We start from the raw sequence: 20,743 nt of genomic DNA, 5'->3' as shown, positions 1-20,743 counted from the left end.
CTGTCTCTCTGAATCATTTGTGCACCTTGTTCCTCCTTTCTAATGCCACATCCTGGTGCTCACCCACCTTTCTGATGAGCTTAAACCCTCCCTAACAGTTCTAGCAGCCCCCTCCACCCCGTGAGGATATTGCTCCCGGATCTGTTGAGATGTAATTCATCCGCACTGTACATGTACCACCTCCCCAGAACCGGTCCTAATGTCCACGGAATCTAAAACCCTCCCTCCTGCACCATTTCTCCAGCCACGCATTCACCGTCTGTATTCTCCTAGTTCTGTACTCAGTAGCTCTTGGCACTGGGAGTAATCCAGAGGTTACTACTTCGAGGTCCTGATTTTTAATCTGTTTCGTAGCTCCCTTTTATCTGCCTGTAGGATCACATCCCTCTTTCTACCTAGGTTGATGATACCAATATGGACCACCACCTCAGTCTGTTCACCCTGCCCCCTTCAGATTGTCCTGCAGTGACTCAGCGACATCTTTGAATTTGGCTCCAGGGTGGCAATATATCATCCAGGTGTAACGTCTGCAGCTGGAGAATGGCTTCTCTGTTCCCCTAACTATCTAATCCCCTACCATTATTGCTTTTCGGATCTTCCTCCCCCCCACCTACAGCTGAGCCACCCATGGTGACTTGGACTTTGTTCTGGCTGTAATCCCCAGAGGAAGCATCGAATTAGAAAATGAGATGCACTCAGGGACCTCCTGCACTACCTGCCTAGTCCTCCTTTCCTCTCTGACGGTCACCCATTCCCTCTCTGCCTGCACACAGTTATGCTGCGGGGTGACCACCTCCTGAAAAATGCTATCCACGGAGCTCTGAGCCTCACTGATGCACCTTATGTGACGCCAGCTGCTGCTCAAGCTCCTAAACCCGTGGGAAGTGTCCTGGAGTCCCCACATGGCACAAGATGTGCATTCCACGGGACTGAAGTGCCCTGCCGTACTTCTACTTAATAGACTATTAACTAACTTAACAGAAGTAAACTCAAGACATAAAAAAAATCACCATGTACACATCATTTATTTTTTTTGCAGGTCATTCGTAAGTGCTGATATCACTTACCTCACTCCCTTATGCTCGCTCCCGGCTCTGGGTTCCCTGGCCTACATTTATCTCCGTCCGCTCCTCTCTCTCTCTCCTTCTTCCCCCTCTGCTCCTAATTGCTACTCTTCCAAATTCACAACCTGAGCACTATGTTTAGTACCACTCATTGTATGATCACTCTGTGCAGACCACAGAAAACAATGGATTTCCCCACACTTGCTCCGTGATACATTCCATACCAGGCCATCAGGATAAAAAAAATGACAATATCTAAATTGCACTAAACGGCAGGATCTGAGAGATGATCCCAGTGAAGGAATAATGGGACTTGCCTACATGACATTGCTTCCACCTCAGTCCAGGAATTCTTTCCCAGGACAGCCTAGATTACACTATTCCCGCCTCAGTCCAGGAATTTAATTCCCAGGACTGCCTAGATTGCACTATTACCCCTCAGTCCAGGAATATCATTCACAGGACTGCCTAGTTTAGACTATTCCCACCTCAGTCCAGGAATGTCATTCCCAGGACTGCCTAGTTTGCACTGCCACCGCCTCAGTCCAGGAATTGCATTCCCAGGGCTGTCTAGATTACACTGCTCAGCCTCAATCCAGGAATTTCATTCCCAGGGCCAGCTAATTTACACGTTTCCTGCCTCAGTCCAGGAAGTCAGTACCCAGGGCCGCCTAGTTTACACTGCTCCCACCTCAGTCCAGAAATTTCATTCCCAGGGATGACTAGTTTACACTGCTCCCACCTCAGTCCAGGAATTTAATTCCCAGGGATGCCTAGATTACACTGCTCCCACCGAAGTCCAGGAATTTCATTCCCACGGCCACCTAGATTACACTGCTGCCGCCTCCGTCCAGGAATTCAGTTCCCAGGTATGCCTAAGTTACACTGCTCCCACCTCATTCCAGGAATTTCATTCCCTGTTCATTTCTCTATTGCCTGAATCTAGAACAAGAACAACATGTTTCTATAGATTGACCTCACCCAGACAAATATGTCATGGTTTGAATGATGGCAAGAAAAATAAAAAGAAGCAAAGTGTTTATACCAAGGGATCAAAGTAAAACCTTTAATATATTAATCAATGAGATAACTACCACGTAAGCTCCACAATTCTCCATGAAACGCACTGGAAACATTGAATTCTCGCACAGTCATACTCACAGAATCATACCTGCCAGTCAGCATTCCCAAATCCTCCATCACCATTCCAGGCTGTGTCCTGTTCCACTGGCAGCACAGGCCCAATTGAGTTGGGGGCACAGGGTTATATATTCACGTGGCCGAGACCCTGCGAGTCCTCAACATTGCCTAAGAATATAATGAAATCTCATGGCTTCCAGTGAGACATGGGCAAGGGATCTTCCTGCTGATTACCCCCTACTGCCCTCCCTCAGCTGATGAATCGGCATCCCTTCATGCTGCACACCAGTTGATGGGTGCACCGAGAGCAGAAATGGTGCAAATTACACTCTGGGTCGCGAGGGGGAAACATAAATGTCCATCACCAAGAGTGGCTCGGAAGTACCATCAATAACCGAGCACAGAAAAACACAGCTGCCAGACTGGGATTGCGGTAGCTGGTGGGAGAACCAACATGAGAAAATAGCCTGCTTGACCTCGTCCTCTCCAACCTTTCTATCACATATATATCTGTCCATGACAATACTGGTAGGACCGACGACTGCACAATATTTGTGAAGAATGAGTCTCGCCTTCACGCTAAGGCAACCCTGCATCGTTTCATGTGCCTCTACCATCGTGCTCAATGGATTGAAATTAGACAGAGCCAAGCGATCCCCCAACCAACAGATCAGATTATTTCAAAGCTGTCATATCCTGTCGTGAATGGTAATGAACAATTGAGCCATTTCCATGTAGCCCTGAAAATGTCTCCAATATAGCCTGTTAACTTTTGTAAGTTAGAATTAAAAAAGAAAGGAAGAATTGCATTGATATAGCACTTTTCATGAACTTGGTATGTCCCAAAGCGCTTTACAGCCAATGAAGTAATTCTGAAGTGTAGTCACAGTTGTACTGTAGGAAACTTGGCAGCCATTTTGCGCACAGCAAGCTCGCACAAACGGCAAAGTGATAATGACCAGATAATCTACTTTAGTGATGTTGATTAAGATAAATATTGACCAGAACACCGGGGTTAACTCTGCTGATCTTCTTCATTATACTTCCATGTTATCTTTTTAGTCCACCTTAGAGAACAGACGGGAGCTCTGTTTAACGTCTCATCGGAAAGTGGACACCTCCGACAGTGCAACGCTCCCTCAGTACTAGCCCTCCAAAGTGCAGCGCTCCCTCAGTACAGCCACTCCGACAGTGCAGCGCTCCTTCAGTGCCACCTCTCCGATGGTGCAGCGCTCCCTCAGTACTGCCACTCCGACAGTGCAGTGCTCCCTCTGTACTGCCCCTCTGACAGCGCAGCGATCCCTCTGTACTGACAATCTGACAGTGCAGCGCTCCTTCAGTACCACCTCTCCGACGGTGCGGTGCTCCCTCAGTACTGCCCCTCTGACACTGCAGCGATCCCTCAGTACTGACCCTCTCACGGTGCAGTGCTCCCTCAGTACTGCCACTCCGACAGTGCAGCGCTCCTTCAGAACAACTGCTCCGATGGTGCAGCGCTCCCTCTGCACTGACCCTCTGACAGTGCAGCGATCCCTCAGTACTGACCCTCTGAAAGTGCAGTGCTGCCTCAGTACTGACCCTCTGACAGCGCAGCGATCCTTCAGAACTGCACTGCTGCATTAGCCTAGATTTTTGTACTCAAGTCGCTGGAGTGGGAGTTGAACCTACAACTTTCTGACTCAAAGCCTAGAGTGCTATGACCTGAGCCTACTGAATCTGCTTCCGGCAGACTTTCCGTTTATCATTCAAGATCATAAAAAAACACTGCATGACGAAAGTTCTGCTCATCTGCTCCCTATTTTTTTGACAATTATTTTACACCTGAGCCGTTTTGGTAATGACAAGGCAAGTAGTGGAAACAGTTTCTCCATGCTTACTGTATCAAAACCCCTCATCATTTTGAACACTATTCAATCTCCCCCCAACTTTCTCTGCTATAAGAAGAGCAATCTCTCGTCTTGCACACAACAGAAATTCCTCATCCCTGCTATCATTATGGTAAATTCACACCGCACAAGTGGCAGACGATGACCATCTCCAACAAGAGTGAGTCTAACCTCTTCCACTTAACAGTCAATGGCATAGCCACCACCGAATCCTCCACCAGCAAAATCCTAGGGGTCGGCATTGATCAGAAACACAACTGGACCAGCCACAAAAATGCTGGGGCTGCTACAGCAGGTCAGAGGCTGGGTGTTCTGCGGTGAGTAACTCACCTCCTGACTCCACAAAGCATCTCCAACACCTACAAGACTAAAGTCAATAGTGTTATGGATTATTGTCTGTAGACAGAGGGATGACATGTTGCCAAGACCCTGCTAACTCTAATAACATTATTATACATTTCTCAATATTAAGGACAGGTACAAATATTAAAACTAAATTACTAAAAAATAAGCAGGTTCTAAAGAGTAATATTCTTAACAAGATTATAATCTGTGAACGAACATTAATGGACTGATAATCTGTAAGGACTGAGAATTTCCAATCGGAATTTCGGATCTTATACCGCCCTTTTTGTGCTACCACACAAGAGGAATGTATAGGCCCTTTTGTTTGCAGCATTTTGTCTCTTTAAAAATCTGTGTGACTGGTCCTGTCTCTTTAGAAAGATCATGTGACTGGTCCTGTCTCTTTTAAAAGCCTGTATGACTGGTCCTGCCTCTTCAGAAATACTATGTGACTGGTCCAGTCTCTTTAAAAAGCCTGTGTGACTGGCCCTTTCTCTTAAGAAAGACTTTGTGTCTGTTCCTGACTCTTTAAAAAGCCTGTGTGACTGGTCCTGTCTTGTCAGAAAAATATGTGACTGGTCCTGTCTCTTTAGAAAGCCTGTGTGACTGGTCCTGTCTCGTTAGAAAGCCTTGGTGACTGGTCGTTTCTCTTTAAAAATCCTGTGTGACTGGTCCTGTCTCTTCAGAAAGACTATGGCCCAGTAATTCCTCTCCAAACGCGTGAGTACGGACGGGGTACTCACGCGTGTGCCCGGAGGAGTTGCTGGTTTTCAGCATGCACAGTGCATGCGGGGAAAACCGACATTTCTTCTCCTCTGACCCAAGGGCTTAAGAGGCTGAATGCATACGCTCAGGAGTCTGCATGTGCGACTTGGATTTCCTTTATTTTTCGAGAGTTGTGCATGTGTAAAGGCCTCCAGTTTTTACACATTGAAAAACCACACGTAAGTACTTAGTTTTACACGTAAGTGGTCTATTAATACAATTTGTAACAATTTTTTCCACAGGTTTGTTATTTTTAAATAATTTACAGTAAGTTAAGATTAGTTTTAGCCCCGATTTTTTATATAATAATTTATTTCAAATTTTAAAATTATTGTTTAAAATAGTTTTTTACAGTTATTTATGGTTCATTTAAGTAGTGCAATGCTTTATTTAATTTTCTTTCAAGTTCAAGTAGTGTTTTGGGGCCAGGAGTTTTCATGAGTTTGACAACTCTTACTCTCAAAATCATGAATGAACTTTTGCAACCTCCCATTGGTTGCCCTGTGCTCACGTGATCCCAGCCGGCTCACCACACTAAGTACGCCGCTGGGTCACACACACACAGTGCGGCAGGACCTCAAGCGGGCCAGTGAGAGGAAATGCAATGCGGGCCAGGATTGAAATGTCAGCGCACTGGGTAAAAGCAAATCGGGGGCTCGCAAGCGCGGCAAGCTCCCGATCCTAATTTCAGGGCCTATGTGACTGGTCCTGTCTCTTTAGCAAGTATATGTGACTGGTTCTGTCTCTTTAATAAATCTGTGTGACTGGTCCTGTCTCTTTAGAAAGCCTGTGTGACTGGTCCAGTTCATTTAAAATCCTGTGTGACTGGTCCTGTCCCTTTAAGAATCCTGTGTGACTAGTCCTGTCTCTTTAAAAAGCCTGTCTTACTAGTCCTGTCTCTTTAGAAAGCCTGTGTGACTAGTCCTGTTTCTTTAAAAGCCTATGTGACTTGTCCTGTCTCTTCAGAAATGCTATGGGACTGATCCTGTCTCTTTAGGAAGCCCGTGTATCTGGTTCTGTCTCTTCAGAAAGCCTGTGTGTCTGGCCCTGTCTCTTTAGGAAGACTGTGTAGCTGGTCCTGCCTCTTTAAAAATATGTGTGACTGGTCCTGTCTCTTTAAAAAGCCCGTGTGACTGATCCTGTCTCTTTAAAAAGCCTGTGTGACTGCGCCTGTCTCTTTAAAAAACCTGTGTGACTGATTCTATCTCTTTAAAAAGCCCGTGTGACTGCGCCTGTCTCTTTAAAAAAACCTGTGTGTCTGGTCCTGCCTCTTTAAAACGCCTCTGTGTCTGATCTTGTCTCTTTAAAAAGCCTGTGTGACTGGTCCTGTCTCTTTTGAAAGCATGGGTGACTGGTCCTGTCTCTTTTAAAAGCTTTTGTTACTCGTCCTGTCTCTTTAAACAGCCTGTGTAACTGGTCCTGTCTCTTCAGAAAGACTATGTGAATGGTCATGTCTCTTGAAAATGCCTCTGTTACTCGTCCTGTCTCTTTAGAAAGCCTGTGTGTCTGGTCATGTCTCTTCAGAAAGCCTGTGTGTCTGATCCTGTCTCATTGGAAAGATTGTGTGACTGCTCCTGTCTCTTTAAACAGCCTGTGTAACTGGTCCTGTCTCTTTAGAAAGCTTGTGTGACTGCCCCTGTTTCTTTTAAACGCCTGTGTGAATGGTCCTGTCTCTTTAAAACGACTGTGAGACTGATCTTGTATCTTTAAAAAGCTTGTGTGACTGCGTGTGACTCTTTAAAAAGCTTGTGTGCCTGGTCCTGTCACTTTAAAACGCCTCTGTGTCTGACCCTGTCTCTTTAAAAAGCCTGTGTGACTGGCCCTGTCTCTTTAGAAGGCCTGCATAACTGGTCCTGTCTCTTTAAAAAGCCTGTGTTACTTGTCCTGCCTCTTTTAAAAGCCTGTGTGACTGGTCCTGTCTGTTGAAAAAGCCTGTGTGACTGGTTTGTCTCTTTAAAAAGCCTGTATGTCTGGTCCTGCCTCTTTTAAAAGCCTGTGTGACTGGTCCTGTCTGTTTAAAAAGCCTGTGTGACTGGCCCTGTCTCTTTAAAAAGCCTGTGTGTCTTGTCCTGCCTCTTTAAAAGCCAGTGTGACTGGTCCTCTCTCTTCAAAAAGCATGTGCAACTAATCCTGTCTCTCTACAACGCCTGTAGACTGACCCTGTCTCATTAGGTAGCCAGTGTGACTGGTCCTGCCTCCTTAAAAAGCCAGTGTGACTGAACATGTCTCTTTAAAAATCCTGTGTGAATGTTTACTTATCCCTGGCTATGGTTCTGCCCTCTGGTTAAAGTTTTCATTTCATGTTATACAATTAAGAAGCGTCAGAATGGATATTGTCTTAAACAGGGTACCATGGATATTGGATCCACAGGGTTGGTGATGGTGCAGTGTTAGTTCGTTGATACAAAAGTGACTTCAGTAAGTTGTGGAGAAACCTTTGCTGGAAAAGTAATGTGAAGAATTGAAGCTCTAGGCCTAGAAATCCGTCATTGACTGCAGTAGAACTGAATATCAGGCACTCAGTGTAAAAGGCGCCCGATCCGATGCCGCCAGCTTAACCAACTGCCCGAGAAGAATTTCCCAGCCCTTTTCTGCAGACAACGGCAGATATTAAATGTGACAGCGTGCTGACGAATTGGACTAAGACTTTGCCTCTGAACGGCTCGGCTTGAACCCATTCAGAGCCATTTGTTATCATCCAAGACAGATTGTTCGAGGGGTGGGGAGATATAAGAGTTATATTTAAAATTAATTACAAGCATTTCTGTCTCATTCAAAACTCCATTGTCCGTGTCCCAACTCGCATCAAGTCCCCTTCACCCATCACCCCAGTGCTCGCTGACCGACATTGTTTCCCGCAATGGCAACGCCTGGTTTTTAAAATTCTCATCCTCGTGTTCAGCCCCAAATCATTGGCAAGTTCCCAGTAAAGGATTTGCATCTTGAAAATGCCAAAGATTACTTTTTTTATGTTTAGTATTTTACCGTACGTATGCTTCATCCTCTGAGCACAGGTGGATTTCTACCATTGGCATCAAGGGTCAAGAGGCTCAGGGGAGGGGGCAGAATTCGGCTTGGACTGTAGCACAAAACACCATCACCTCCAAGATCCTCCTTCACGCCACACACCATCCAGATTGGGACATTATTATTTATTCATTCACGGGATGTGGGCGTCGCTGATAAGGTCAGCATTTATTGTTCCACCGTAACTGCCCTTGAGAAGGTGAACCTCCTTATACAACTGAGTGGCTTGAATGGCCATTTCAGAGGGCAGTTAAGAATCAATCACATTGCTCTGGTTCTGGAGTCACATTTCAGCCAAAGTGGGTAAGGACAGTAGATTTCCTTCCCTAAAGGTTATAAATGAACCAGATGGGTTGTTACGACAACCCGATAGTTTAATGGTCACCATTCCAACACTAGCTTTTTATTCCAGATTTCTTTAATTCATTGAATTTATATTCCACTGCTGGTGGGATTTGAAACCATGTCTCTGGATCACTTGTTCACGAACCTGGTTTAATTGTCCAGCAACATAACCACTATGCTACCATACCCTTCAAAATATATTGTGACACCTTCATCGTCACTGGGTCAAAAGACTGAAACTCCTTCCCTAACAGTATTGTGGGAGCACCTTCGCCACACGGACTGCAGTGGCTCAAGATGAAGGCCCACCATTTTCTCATGGGTAACTAGCGATGGCCAAGTAATACCGGCCTTGATAGAGTTACCCATACACTGAGAACAAATAGATATAAATAATAAAATGGGAATCAAATCAATGATTTTGTAATTCATTGATTGAACCCAGGCGAGGCCTGTGATCAGAACCATGCTCTGCTAAACAAATTGTCGCACAACCCGGCTCATCAATTCCATTATTCTATGACTGATACTGCCCATACTTTCCCAATTGCCCTATCCTGTAAAAAGGTGCTTGAATACTACCACATAATACCAAAATTGAAGCACATGGGATTAAAGTGGCAGTGGCAACATGGCTCGGAAAATGGCTAAGAGACAGAAAGCAGAGATTGTGGTGAACGGTTGGTTTTCAGAATCAGTCTATACTAGTGTTCCCCAGGGGTCGGTGTTGGGACCATTGCCCATTTCATGTATATCAGTGCTATGGACTTGGGTGCACAGCGCATAATTTCAAAGTTTTCACATGACAGGAAACTTGGAAATGTTAATAAACAGTGGGAATTATAGTAACAGACTTCAGGAGGACATAGACAGACTGGTGAAATTGGCAGACACATGGCAGATTCAATTTAACGCAGATAAGGGTGAAGTGATACATGTTGATATGAAGCATGAGCAGAGGTAATATAAACTAAACGGTGCAATTTTAAAGCGAGTGCACGATCAGAGAGATGTGGGGTGTGCTTACACAACCATTTGACAGTGGCAGGACAAGTAGCAATGGCTTTTAATGCATACCGAGTCCTTGGGTTTACAAACAGAGGCACAGTAACAAATCCTGTAAGAAATGCTAACCTTTTAAAAATCATTGGTTAGGCCCCAGCTGTAGTATTGTGTGCAATTCTGAGCACCACACTTTGCCAAACATGTCAAGGATTAGAGAAGGTGTAGAGGAGATTTACCAGAATGGCACCAGGGATCTGGGACATCAGTTACCTGCAGAGACAGGAGAAGCTGGAATTGTTCTTTTTAGAGCAACAAAGGTTACGAGTCATAGAATTATAGAATCACAGAAAGTTATGGCACAGAAGGAGGACAAATGGCTCATTGTCTCTGTGCAGGTCAAAATAGAGCTATCCAGCCGAATCCCACTTTGCAGCTCTTGGTTCGGAGCCCTGTAGGTTATGGCACTTCAGTTGCATATCCAAGTTCGTTTTAAAATTCATGAGGGTTTCTGCCTCTACCACCCATTCAGGCAGTGAGTTTCAGAACATCACCACCCTTTGTGTGAAAGACATTCTCCTCACCTCCCCGCTAATCCCATTACCAATATCTTTAAATCTATGCTCCTTGGTTATTGACCTCTCTGCCAGGTGAATTTGGTGCTTCTTTTCCAGTCTATCTAGGCCTCTCATAATTTTACACACCTCAATTAAATCTCCCCTCAGCCTCCTCTGTTCCAAAGTAAACAATCGCAGACTATTCTCCAGTCTTGGCAACATCCACGTAAATCAACGTTATAACATCTATACTGCAGTCACATATTTCCTGTAATGTGGTGACCAGAATTGTATGCAGTATTCTAGCTGTGGCCTAACTGGTGTTTTATGCAGTTCTACCGTAACCTCCCTGCATTTGTAATCTATGCCTCAGTTAATAAAGAAATGTATCCCATTTGCCTTCTTAACCACCCTATCGACATATCCTGATAGTTTCGGAGATATGTGGAAATGTACTCCAAGGTCCCTCTGTTCCTCTGCACTACTCAGTATCCTACCATGTATTGTGTATTCCCTTTTTTTTAGACCTCCACAAATGCATTGCCTCACTCTTCTCCGAATTGAAGTCTATTTGCTAGTTTTATGCCCACCTGATCAGTCAAGATGTATCTTCCTGCCGACTACAGCTATCTTCGTCACTATCAAGAAAACGGCCTATTTTTGTATCATGTGCAAACTTCTGCATCATGGTCCCAACATTGATGTCTGTATCATTGATATGTACCACAAATAGCAGGGGACCTAGTACTGAGACCTGTGGAACCCCACTGGAAACAGCCTTTAATCACAAAAACACCTCTCGACCATTACACTGTGATTCCTGCCACTCAGCCAATGTTGGATCCAACTTGCCACTTTCCCTTGGATCCCATGACCAACCTGTCATGTGGGACCTTGTCAAAGGCCTTAGTAATACCTATGTGGACTGCATCAAATGCACTACCCGCATTGACGCACCTCGTTACCTCCTCAAAAAATTCAATCAAGTTAGTCAGACACGAACTTCCTTATCATCACCATGCTAAATGTCCTTGATAAATCCGTGCCTTTCCAAATGCCGAATTATACTGTCCCTCAGAATTTTTCCAATATTTTTGCCACCACCAAGGTTAGGCTGACTGGCTTGTAATTACTCGCTCTTTCGCTTTCTCCCTTTTTAAACAATGGTACAACGTTAGCAGTCCTCCAGCACAACGCCTGTAGCCAGAGAGGATTGGAAAATATGTTCTGAACCACCTCTATTTCCTCCCTTGCCTCTCTTAACAGCCTGGGATACATTTCATCCGAGCCTCGTGATTTATCTACTTTCAAAATGCTACTCCCTTAATATTTCATCTCTCACTATGGTTATCTCATCTAATATTTCACACTCTTCATCCTTAACTATAATGTCAGCATCGTCTCACTCTTCTGTGAAGACAGATGCAAAGTATTTATTAGGAACCATATCCACGTCTTCCGCCACTACAAACAGATTAACTTTTAGGTCTTCAGCAGGCCCTACTCTTTCCTTCGTTATCCTTTGCACTTGATGTATGTATAAAACATCTTTGTGTTTTCCTTGATTTTCCTTGCTGATATTTTTTCATGCCCTCTCTTTGCTTTCCTAATTTCCTTTTTAACTTTACCCCTGCACTTTCTATACACCTCTAGTCTTTCTGTAGTATTGAGCTTGTGGTATCTGACAAAAGCTTCCCTTTTTGTTCCCTTATCCTACCTTGTATTCCTCTTGAAATCCAGGCGGCTCTAGATTTGGAAGTCCCATTCATTTTCTTTTTGGGAATAAATTTGATCTGATACCTCACTATCTCCTCGTTGGATGCACCCCACTGATTTAACACTGATCTACTATCAAGTAGCTGTTTCCAGTCCACTTTGGCTAAATCGCTTCTCGGCTTAGTAAAATTGGCCTTTCCCCAAATGAAAACTTTTACACCTTGTCAAAACTTTTACACCTCACCTCGTCCTTTTCCATTAGGGGAGATTGAATATAGATCTCAAGACTGTGATGGGTTTTGATAGAATAAGCAAGTCTGTTTCCAGATGCAGAATGGTGGGTAACGAGAAGATACAGATTTAAGGCAATTGGCAAAAGAAGCAGAGGAGAGATGAGGAGAATTTCCTTTCCACGGTGAGTAATGATCTGGAATGCACTGTTTGAGAACATGGTGGAAGCAGAGTCAATCATAACTTTCTAAAGGGAATTGGATAATTAGTTGAAGGGTAAATTTTTACAGGGCTCTGATTAACGTGTAGGACTAATTAGATAGCTCTTTCAAATAGAGCGCACGGATATGATGGGCCGAAGGGTCTCTGTCTGTGCTGTACTGATCAATGATTCTATGAGCAAGAGACAGAGAGAGAGACAGAAGAGAGAGAGAGAAGAGGGGGAGAGTGAAATAGTGAGAAAGAGTGAAATAAAAATAGTGACTGAAAGACAGGGAGAGGCACAGAGGGAAATAAATTAGCTTTAAAAGAGGAATTGGATAATTACCTGAAGTGGAACAATTTGAATGACTATGGGAAATAGCAGGTGAATGGGATTAATTGCAGGGGTAAGGCCATGGTGGAATTTGAACATAAGGGTGACAATATTAAAATCGAGGTGTTCTGGATCGGGAGCCAAATTATGTCAGCGAGCACAGGGGTGATTGGGGAACGGGACATGATGCGAATTAGGAAAAGGGCAGCAGAGTTTTGGATCAACTCTAGTTTATGGAGGCTGGAAGCTGGGAGGCTGGCCAGGCAAGCATTGGAATAGTCGAGTCTGAATTTAGCATAGACATGGATGATGTTTTATGCAGCGGTAGGGCTGAGGTGGAGCAGAGATGGGTGACATTTTGGAGGTGGTAGTAGGCAGGACCGGTGATTCAGAGGATATGAGGTCGGAACTCAGCTCATGGACAAAGAGATCGCCGAGGTTGCAAACAGTCTGGTTCAGCCTCAGACATTGACAAGGGAGGGGGATGGAGTTGGTAGATAGAGAACGGAGTTTGCGACGTGCACAGAAGATAATGACTTTGCTCATCCAAATATTTAAATGATAATCGAAGTGATAATGTCAAACATAGTTTTCAGATCCAATTGCTAGATATAGAGCCTTACCAGGGACAACAACAGCAGCAAAGATGAGAGAGTAAATTACAAGAACAGTAACACAGTTAGCAAAGCTTTGCAGATTAATAGCTGGATATTGAGACTTATCTGGCACAACAACTGCAACAAGAAGGGAAGAATAATGACAAGGACAGTAATAACGTAAAACATGGTTTATAGAATTAAAAGCTAAATAGAGAAACTTACCAGGAATACCAACAGCAGCAAGGAGGGGATAGTAAATGTATTGAATAACCTGAAGCGCGAAATAGATCCGGACATGTAATGATAATATAACATAATATTCTGAAAGCAAGTCAAACTGCCAGCTGAAACCGATGCCCATTGTTGTAACATTCCAATCTACTGTTCTCAGATTCTGATCAATTGTTGTAACATTCCAATCTACAGTCCTCAGATTCTGATCAATTGTTGTAACATTCCAATCTACTGTTCTCAGATTCTGATCAATTGTTGTAACATTCAAATCTACAGTCTTCAGATTCTGACCCATTGTTGCAGCATTCCAATCTGCTGTTCTCAGATTCAGACTACCTCTCAGTGGAGCAGTGCGCTGATCCCTGTTAGTGCCGGAGGTGATGCTTTCACTGACACTGTGGGATAACACATTGAAAGGAGTCCATTAATAATAGAGGAGGCAAACCCTGCACTGATACAATTAGGGGCCATGGAGACTGACATTAATTACAGTCACTGAACAAACAGCTTCATTTAACCCCTTCCAATCGAGCCCTTTTTGTTCCACAGGAAAGTAGAAGATTTCCCCGGTCCGGATGGAATGTATGAGGGTTGCTGTTGGAAGGAATGGTGGAAGTAGCGCAGTTTCTGGCCAGAATCTTTCAATCCTCCTCGGATATGTGATTGGTGTGAGAGGACTGGAGGGAGGCAAATGTTAAACAGTGATTGAAAAAGGAGAGATGGATAAATCCTGTAACTGCAGGCTAATCAGTCTAACGTCAGTGGTAGGGAAACTTCTATAGGCCATGTTCCAGGATAAAATTACCTGTCCTTTGGAAAAACATGGATTAATAAATGACAACCAGCACAGATTGTTTAAATTCCAGTCCGTCTGACAAACTTGATTTCATTCTTTGATGAACTAATGGAGAGGGTTGATGAGGGTAGTGCGGTTGATGTTGTGTATGTGGACTTTCAAAAGGTGTTTGATAAAGTGCCACTTAATAGACTTGATTGGGAAACGGAAAACCATGGGATTAACAGGGCAGTGGCTGCGTGAATATAACATTGGCTGAGGGACAGATAACAGAGAGTAGTGGAGAACGGTTGTTATTCAGAGAGAAGTGAAGTGTACAGTGGTGTCCCCTAGGGGTCGATATTAGGGCCAGTGCTCTTTTTGGAAGACATTATTGGCCTGCAGTAAAGTCGAAAGGCATAATTTCAAAGTTTGGTGATGTCACGGAACTCAGAAATGTAGTAAACAGTGAGGAGAGTAGCTGACTTCAGGCACACATAGACAGACTGGGGAAATGGGCAGACACATGGCAGATAAAATTTAACTGAGTGAAGTGTGAAGGGACACAATCTGGGAGGAAAATGAGGAGAGGCAATTTAAACTAAATAGTACAATTTTTTTAAGGACTGCAGTTAGTGAGAGACCTGGGATTTTAGTTGCACAAATCTTTGAAGGTGGCAGGACAAGTAGCTAATATTTTTAAAAACACATCGAGGATCTTTGGCTTTATAAATAGAGGCATGGTGTACAAAAGCAAGGAAGTTATGCTAAACCTTTATAAATGACTGGCTAGGCCTGAGCTGGAGTATTGTCTCTAATTCTGGGCACCACACATTAAGAAGGACGCCAAGGCCTTGGAGAAGGCGCAGAGGAGATTTACTGCAGTTGTACCAGAGAGGAGACGTTTCAGTTATAAGGAGAGACTGGAGAAGCTGAGATTTCTCCTCTTCGAGCAGAGAAGATTAAGGGGACATTTAACAGCAGTGTTCAAGGGTTTGGATAGAGTAAATAATGATATTTTTTTCCAGTGGCAGAAGGGTGGCAAACCTACACACAGGTTTAATATAATTGGCAAAAGAACCAGAGGGAAGATGAGGAGAATTTGTTCTAGGCAGCGAGATGTTGTGATCTGGAATGCTCTGCCAGGAAAGGTGAGAGTAGCAGATTCAATAATATCTTTCAAAAGGGAACGGGATCAATTAGGAAGTGAGGGATTTACAGGGCTATGGGAAAAGAACAGGGCAGTGGGACTAATTGAATAGGTCTTTCAAAGAGCCGGCACAGGAAGAATGGATTGAATGTCCTCCTTCTGTGATGTATGATTCTGTGATTGTGTGATACCTGAAGCCATTGATTCCTTATCTCATGTGTAGAATCGGCGTCCTGCAGTTTTTTTGCCAGATTTTAATCGTTACTTGTACTCTGATGAAGGCGACAGCAGAAAATTAAACACAATGGGCTGGTGAGACAAGGTGTGTTGATAATATTTTATAAATATATTTGAAATAACTGAAATCATGAAATAATTATGAGACCAAAGGTAGGGGCCACGAATGTAAGATCGTCACCAATAAATCCAAAAGGGAATTCAGGAGAAACGTCTGCATGCAGAGAGTGGTGAGAACTCACTACCAGAGGAATTAGTGGAGGGTAATAGCGTGGATGCATTTCAGGGGATATGAGATAAACAGTAGAAGGAGAAAGGAATACACGGTTATGCTGATCGAGTTTGATGAAGAGGGGATGACGGAGGTTCACGTGGAGCATAAAGACAGGCATGGCGCAGATGGGCTGAATGGCCTGTTTCATTGCTGTGCATCCTTTGAGGTCCCGCTCTGATCACAGGCCTAGTCGGGATTCAATGGCCCTGAAATTAGGATCGGGAGATTGCCACGTGGGCAAGCCCCCAATCTGCAATCACCCTGCGCACCGACATCTGAAGCCCGGGCCTGCTTGCAATTCCTGTCACTGGCCCGGTTCAGTTGTCGGCGCGATGTGCTTACCTGATCCAACGGCGTAGTTAGTGCGATGTGCCCGCTGGGATCAGGGGAGCCCTGTGCAGCCAATCAGCGGAGGGGAAACTCATTCATGATTTTGACAGTAAGAGCTGTTAAACTCATGAAAAGTATGGGCTGCCAAAACACTACTTTAACTTTAAATAAAATTTAAAAAAACATCCCACTGCTTATATTAACTATAAATAAGTTTAAAAAAATGTTTTAAACAATTAATCAATTTTTTGAAAAAAATAAATGTTTTAAATATATAACTCTAAAACTAAACTTACCTTACTGTAAAAAATTTTTAAATAATAAACCTGTGGAAGAAAAATTTCTACATTGTACTAAAAGCCCACTTACATGTAAGACTAAGTACTTTCGTCTGGTTTTTCCATGCGTAAAACCGGAGGCCTTTACATGCGGGCAACTCTGAAAAAAAAAAAGGAATTTCACTTGTTGATGAGCTGGAGTCTGAGCTTCAGACACTGCGACACATCAGGGAGGGGGAGAAGCACCTGGACTCTGTGTATCAGCAGGTGGTCACACCTATGAAGTTAATTAATTCTGATGTAGCCCATGGTCAGGGACAGGACCGTGTGACTATGAGTGAGGCACGTACGGGGATCCAGGAGGTAGTGTTGGAGGACCCACAGCCCTTGCTCTTGTCCAACAGGTTCGATGTTTTACTCCCTGTGGGGACAGGATCAGGGACTGCAGGGAGGATGAGCAACCTGGCCATCAGCACCGTGGAAAGGGGGTCCATTCAAGAGGGGGGAGTAAATAGAAATGTTGTAGTGGTAGGGGATAGTATTATTAGGGGGATAGATAGAGTTCGCTGCAGCCGAGAGCGAGACTCCCGAAGGTTTAAGGACATCTCCTTTGGGCTGGAAAGAAACTTGCAGTGGGAGGGGGTGGATCCAGTAGTCATGGTCCCTGTTGGTACAAACGATGTAGATAGGATTAGGAAGCCGGTTCTGTTAAGGAGTATGAGCAGCTAGGGGTCAAATTAAAAAACAGAACTTCAAGGGTAATAATCTCTGGATTATTACCTGAGCCACGAGCGAATTTGGCTAGGACAAATAAAATTAGAGAGTTAAATGCGTGGCTCAAAGACTGGTGAGGGGGAAATGGGTTTTGCTTCCTGGGACACTGGCACCAGTACTGGGGCAGGAGGGAGCTGTTCTGTTGGGACGGGCTTCACTTGGCCAGTGCTGGGACTAGAGTCCTGGCGGATCATATAAATTGGGCTGTAGAGGGGGCTTTAAACAAATTAGTGCGTGGGGGTTCCTAAAGAGCAAATAATAAAAATGACAACAGGGAAGGTCATAGACTTAGGTAGTAGTGGGGAAATTAAAAACCAGAGCGTGTCAGGAAGGGGCAGAAGATATGGAGTAAAAGGTAAAGTAATAAAAAGGGCATATGCAGGAACTAAGTGTCACAAAACATATTTGAAAGTTCTCTATCTGAATGCACGTAGCATTCATAACAAAATAGACGAGTTAATGGCACAAATAACCACATATGGGTATGATCTTGTGGCTATTACAGAAACATGGCTGCAGGGTGACAATGCCTGGGAATTAAACATACCAGGTTATTTAACGATCAGGACGGACAGGCAGGAAGGAAGGGGAGGTGGGGTGGCTATGTTAATAAAGGAAGGAATCACTGTAATACAGAGAAATGATATGGGGTCAAAAGATCAGGATAATGAAAGAGTTTGGGTGGAGATAAGGAATAATAAGGGGAAAAGAACACTAGTGGGCGTAGACTATAGGCCTCCAAACAGTTGCAACTCTGTTGGACGGAGTATCCATCAGGAAATATTTGAGGCTTGTAATAAGGGAACATCTATAATTATGGGGGATTTTAACCAGCATATTAATTGGACAAATCAAATTGGGAAGGGCTTCCTTGAGGATGAGTTCATTGAGTGTATTAGGGATGGGTTTCTTGAGCAGTATGTAACTGAACCGACCAGGGGGCAAGTGTAGTGTCCGTGTGTAGATAAAGACACTGAAGACAGGAGTTGGTTCATAGGTATTTACTAAGCAAGTCTGGGGGGGGGGGTTCTAAAGGATATACACAATACACAGGCTTATATAGCCCAAGTGGCAATTACCGGCATTACGCACACCTGGGGCTCTTAAAGGCACATACACCATAATTGCTCTTAAAGGCACATACACCACAATTCCTCCCCTTCTTGCTAACTAGGACATCATATTTTAAGTAATTGTTAATTACATGTTATATGCAAAATAATATACATTGCTGTATTATTTAATTATAAGAGTGTCTCAGGAGGCTTCCTGACTCGATCCGGATAACGCCTCGGGGGTGTAGTAGTTTCTGGTGGTGTAGTAGGTTCTTCTGGCAAGGCTGATTCGGCTTGAAGGTCAGTGTCGGGTTCATCGGGCTCCAGTATCACCGGATCAGAGGTAGATATGGGTATCTCTACTTCATCGTTAGATGTATAGAGTGGTGGTGTAGGTTGTCCCTTTTCGGTTGACTTCATGATTTGGTCAGCATGGCGCCTTATTATGCTGTCTCCGGTGTCCACGGTATACATCAGTGGTCCTAATTGTGTGCAGATAGCTCCAGGCTGCCATTTCTCGGTACGGTAGTCCCGGGCCAAAACCGGTTGGCCTATCTGGAAGGCCCTAGTTGGCCTTTCATTCATGCCCTGAAACTGCCGGTTCTCCACGTCCCTTCGGATGTTGGGCTTGACCAAATCCAGCCGGCATCTTAGGTTTCTATTGTAGAACATCATGGCGGGAGTTTGGTTAGTAACCATATGCGTTGCATTCCTATATGCAAATAAGAAGTTATCCACCTTGTGCTGAAGTTTTATGTCTTCATTACCCATGGCCTTGATGGCCTTCTTGAGGTTCTGGACAAACCTTTCAGCCAATCCATTGGTGGCGGGATGGTATGGGCGGACGTGTAGTGCTTTACCCCATTGTTCTTTAAGAACTTTCTGAATTCTTCGGACACAAATTGCGGTCCATTATCAGAACATATCTGCTCCGGCAGCCCATTCCTGGCAAATATGGTCCTTAATACTGTGATGGTTTTTTCCGTGGTGGTGGAGGACATCTTTATTACCTCCGGCCACTTGGAGTGTGCATCAACTGCGATTAAGAACATTGAGTCCATAAATGGACCAGCAAAGTCGGTGTGCACCCTTTGCCAGGGAGATGAGGGCCACTCCCATGGATGTAGAGGGGCCTGTGGCGGAGCATTTTGGACCTTCTGGCATCCTAGGCAGCTCTTGGTCATGTCTTCGATGTCTCCATCGATACCTGGCCACCATACAAACGCCCTAGCTAGGTTCTTCATTTTCACTACACCCAGATGCCCCTCGTGGAGCTCCTTTAGCACTTTATCCTGGAGTTTGGGTGGAATCGCCACTCTGGATCCACACATCAAGGTTCCTCGGCACACTGACAGCTGTTCTCTTCTTTGCGAGAATGCTGGCAATAGTGGTTCGCTATGTGCGGGCCATCCCTTCACTGTTAAATCGTAGACCCGTGAGAGAGTAGGGTCATTTCTTGTCTCCCTTTCAATGGCAGAATTTGTCACCGGTAGACATTCCACTATGGTAGAGTGGAGTATCTCTACTGGGTCTACTGTAGGTGCCTCTTCTATCGTTGGCAACGGTAGGCGTGATAAACCGTCAGCATTCCCATGCTGTTTTGGCCCTTTGTATTGAATGTTGTATTGGTGTGCCCCTAGAAAAAGGGACCACCTCTGTAGTCTTTGTGCTGTCATAATGGGGACACCTTTTTTAGGGTTGAATATGGAGATGAGGGGTTGATGATCAGTCAGCAAGGTAAATTTTTGTCCGTGTAGGTAATGGTTGAATTTCTTCACTCCCCATACCAGGCTGAGTGCTTCCCTGTCTATCTGGGCATAGTTACGCCCACCTGAGTTCAATGAGCGTGACGCAAAAGCTATCGGCCGTTCCGAGCCATCAGGGAATCTGTGGGACAATACCGCTCCTATGCCATAAGGGGATGCATCGCACGCCAGTCTGATTGGTAGTGATGGGTTGTAATGAGCCAAAATTTTCTCGGATGTGATTAAGTCTTTACATTTATGGAAGGCATGTTTACAGTCTTCGTTCCATTTCCAAATCACTCCTGTCTGTAGAAGATCATTAACAGGGTGTAGAATAGTTGATAAGTTCGGTAAAAATTTATGATAGTAATTTATTAATCCCAGGAATGACCTAAATTGTGAAACATTTTCTGGTGCTGGGGCTTTTATAACTGCTTCAATTTTTTCAGGTGACTTATGCAACCCTTCCTTATTAATTATGTGGCCACAATATGATATCTGATTTTGGAAAAATTCGCACTTGGGGCGATTTGCTCGTAGGCCCCGTTCTTTCAGCCTAGTGAGTACCTGCTCCAAATTGGCAAGGTGCTCGTTGTCGTTTTCTCCTGTTATAAGGATGTCGTCTAGGTAGCATTGAGTCCCCGGAATCCCTTGCAGGAGTTGCTCCATAGCTCTTTGC

At 44.3% G+C, this 20,743-nt stretch overlaps 1 protein-coding gene across 1 annotated transcript in view; it reads right to left on the bottom strand.

Moving 5' to 3' along the window:
* Positions 1–13,741, bottom strand: part of LOC147087646 (putative G protein-coupled receptor 139) — a 30,504-nt gene extending 16,763 nt beyond the window's left edge. Inside the window, exon 1 of the mRNA XM_085977768.1 lies at positions 13,435–13,741. Within this exon, the coding sequence (XP_085833894.1) occupies positions 13,435–13,741 (307 nt within the window). The remainder of the gene's footprint in view (positions 1–13,434) is intronic.
* Between the last annotated feature and the right edge of the window lie 7,002 nt (positions 13,742–20,743).

This window comes from Somniosus microcephalus, unplaced genomic scaffold, assembly GCF_052327205.1.
Source record: "Somniosus microcephalus isolate GS21.2 unplaced genomic scaffold, FLI_Smic_1.0 unresolved_chr5, whole genome shotgun sequence".
NCBI lineage: Eukaryota > Metazoa > Chordata > Chondrichthyes > Squaliformes > Somniosidae > Somniosus > Somniosus microcephalus.
This window is presented reverse-complemented; position numbering and strand designations above follow the sequence as displayed.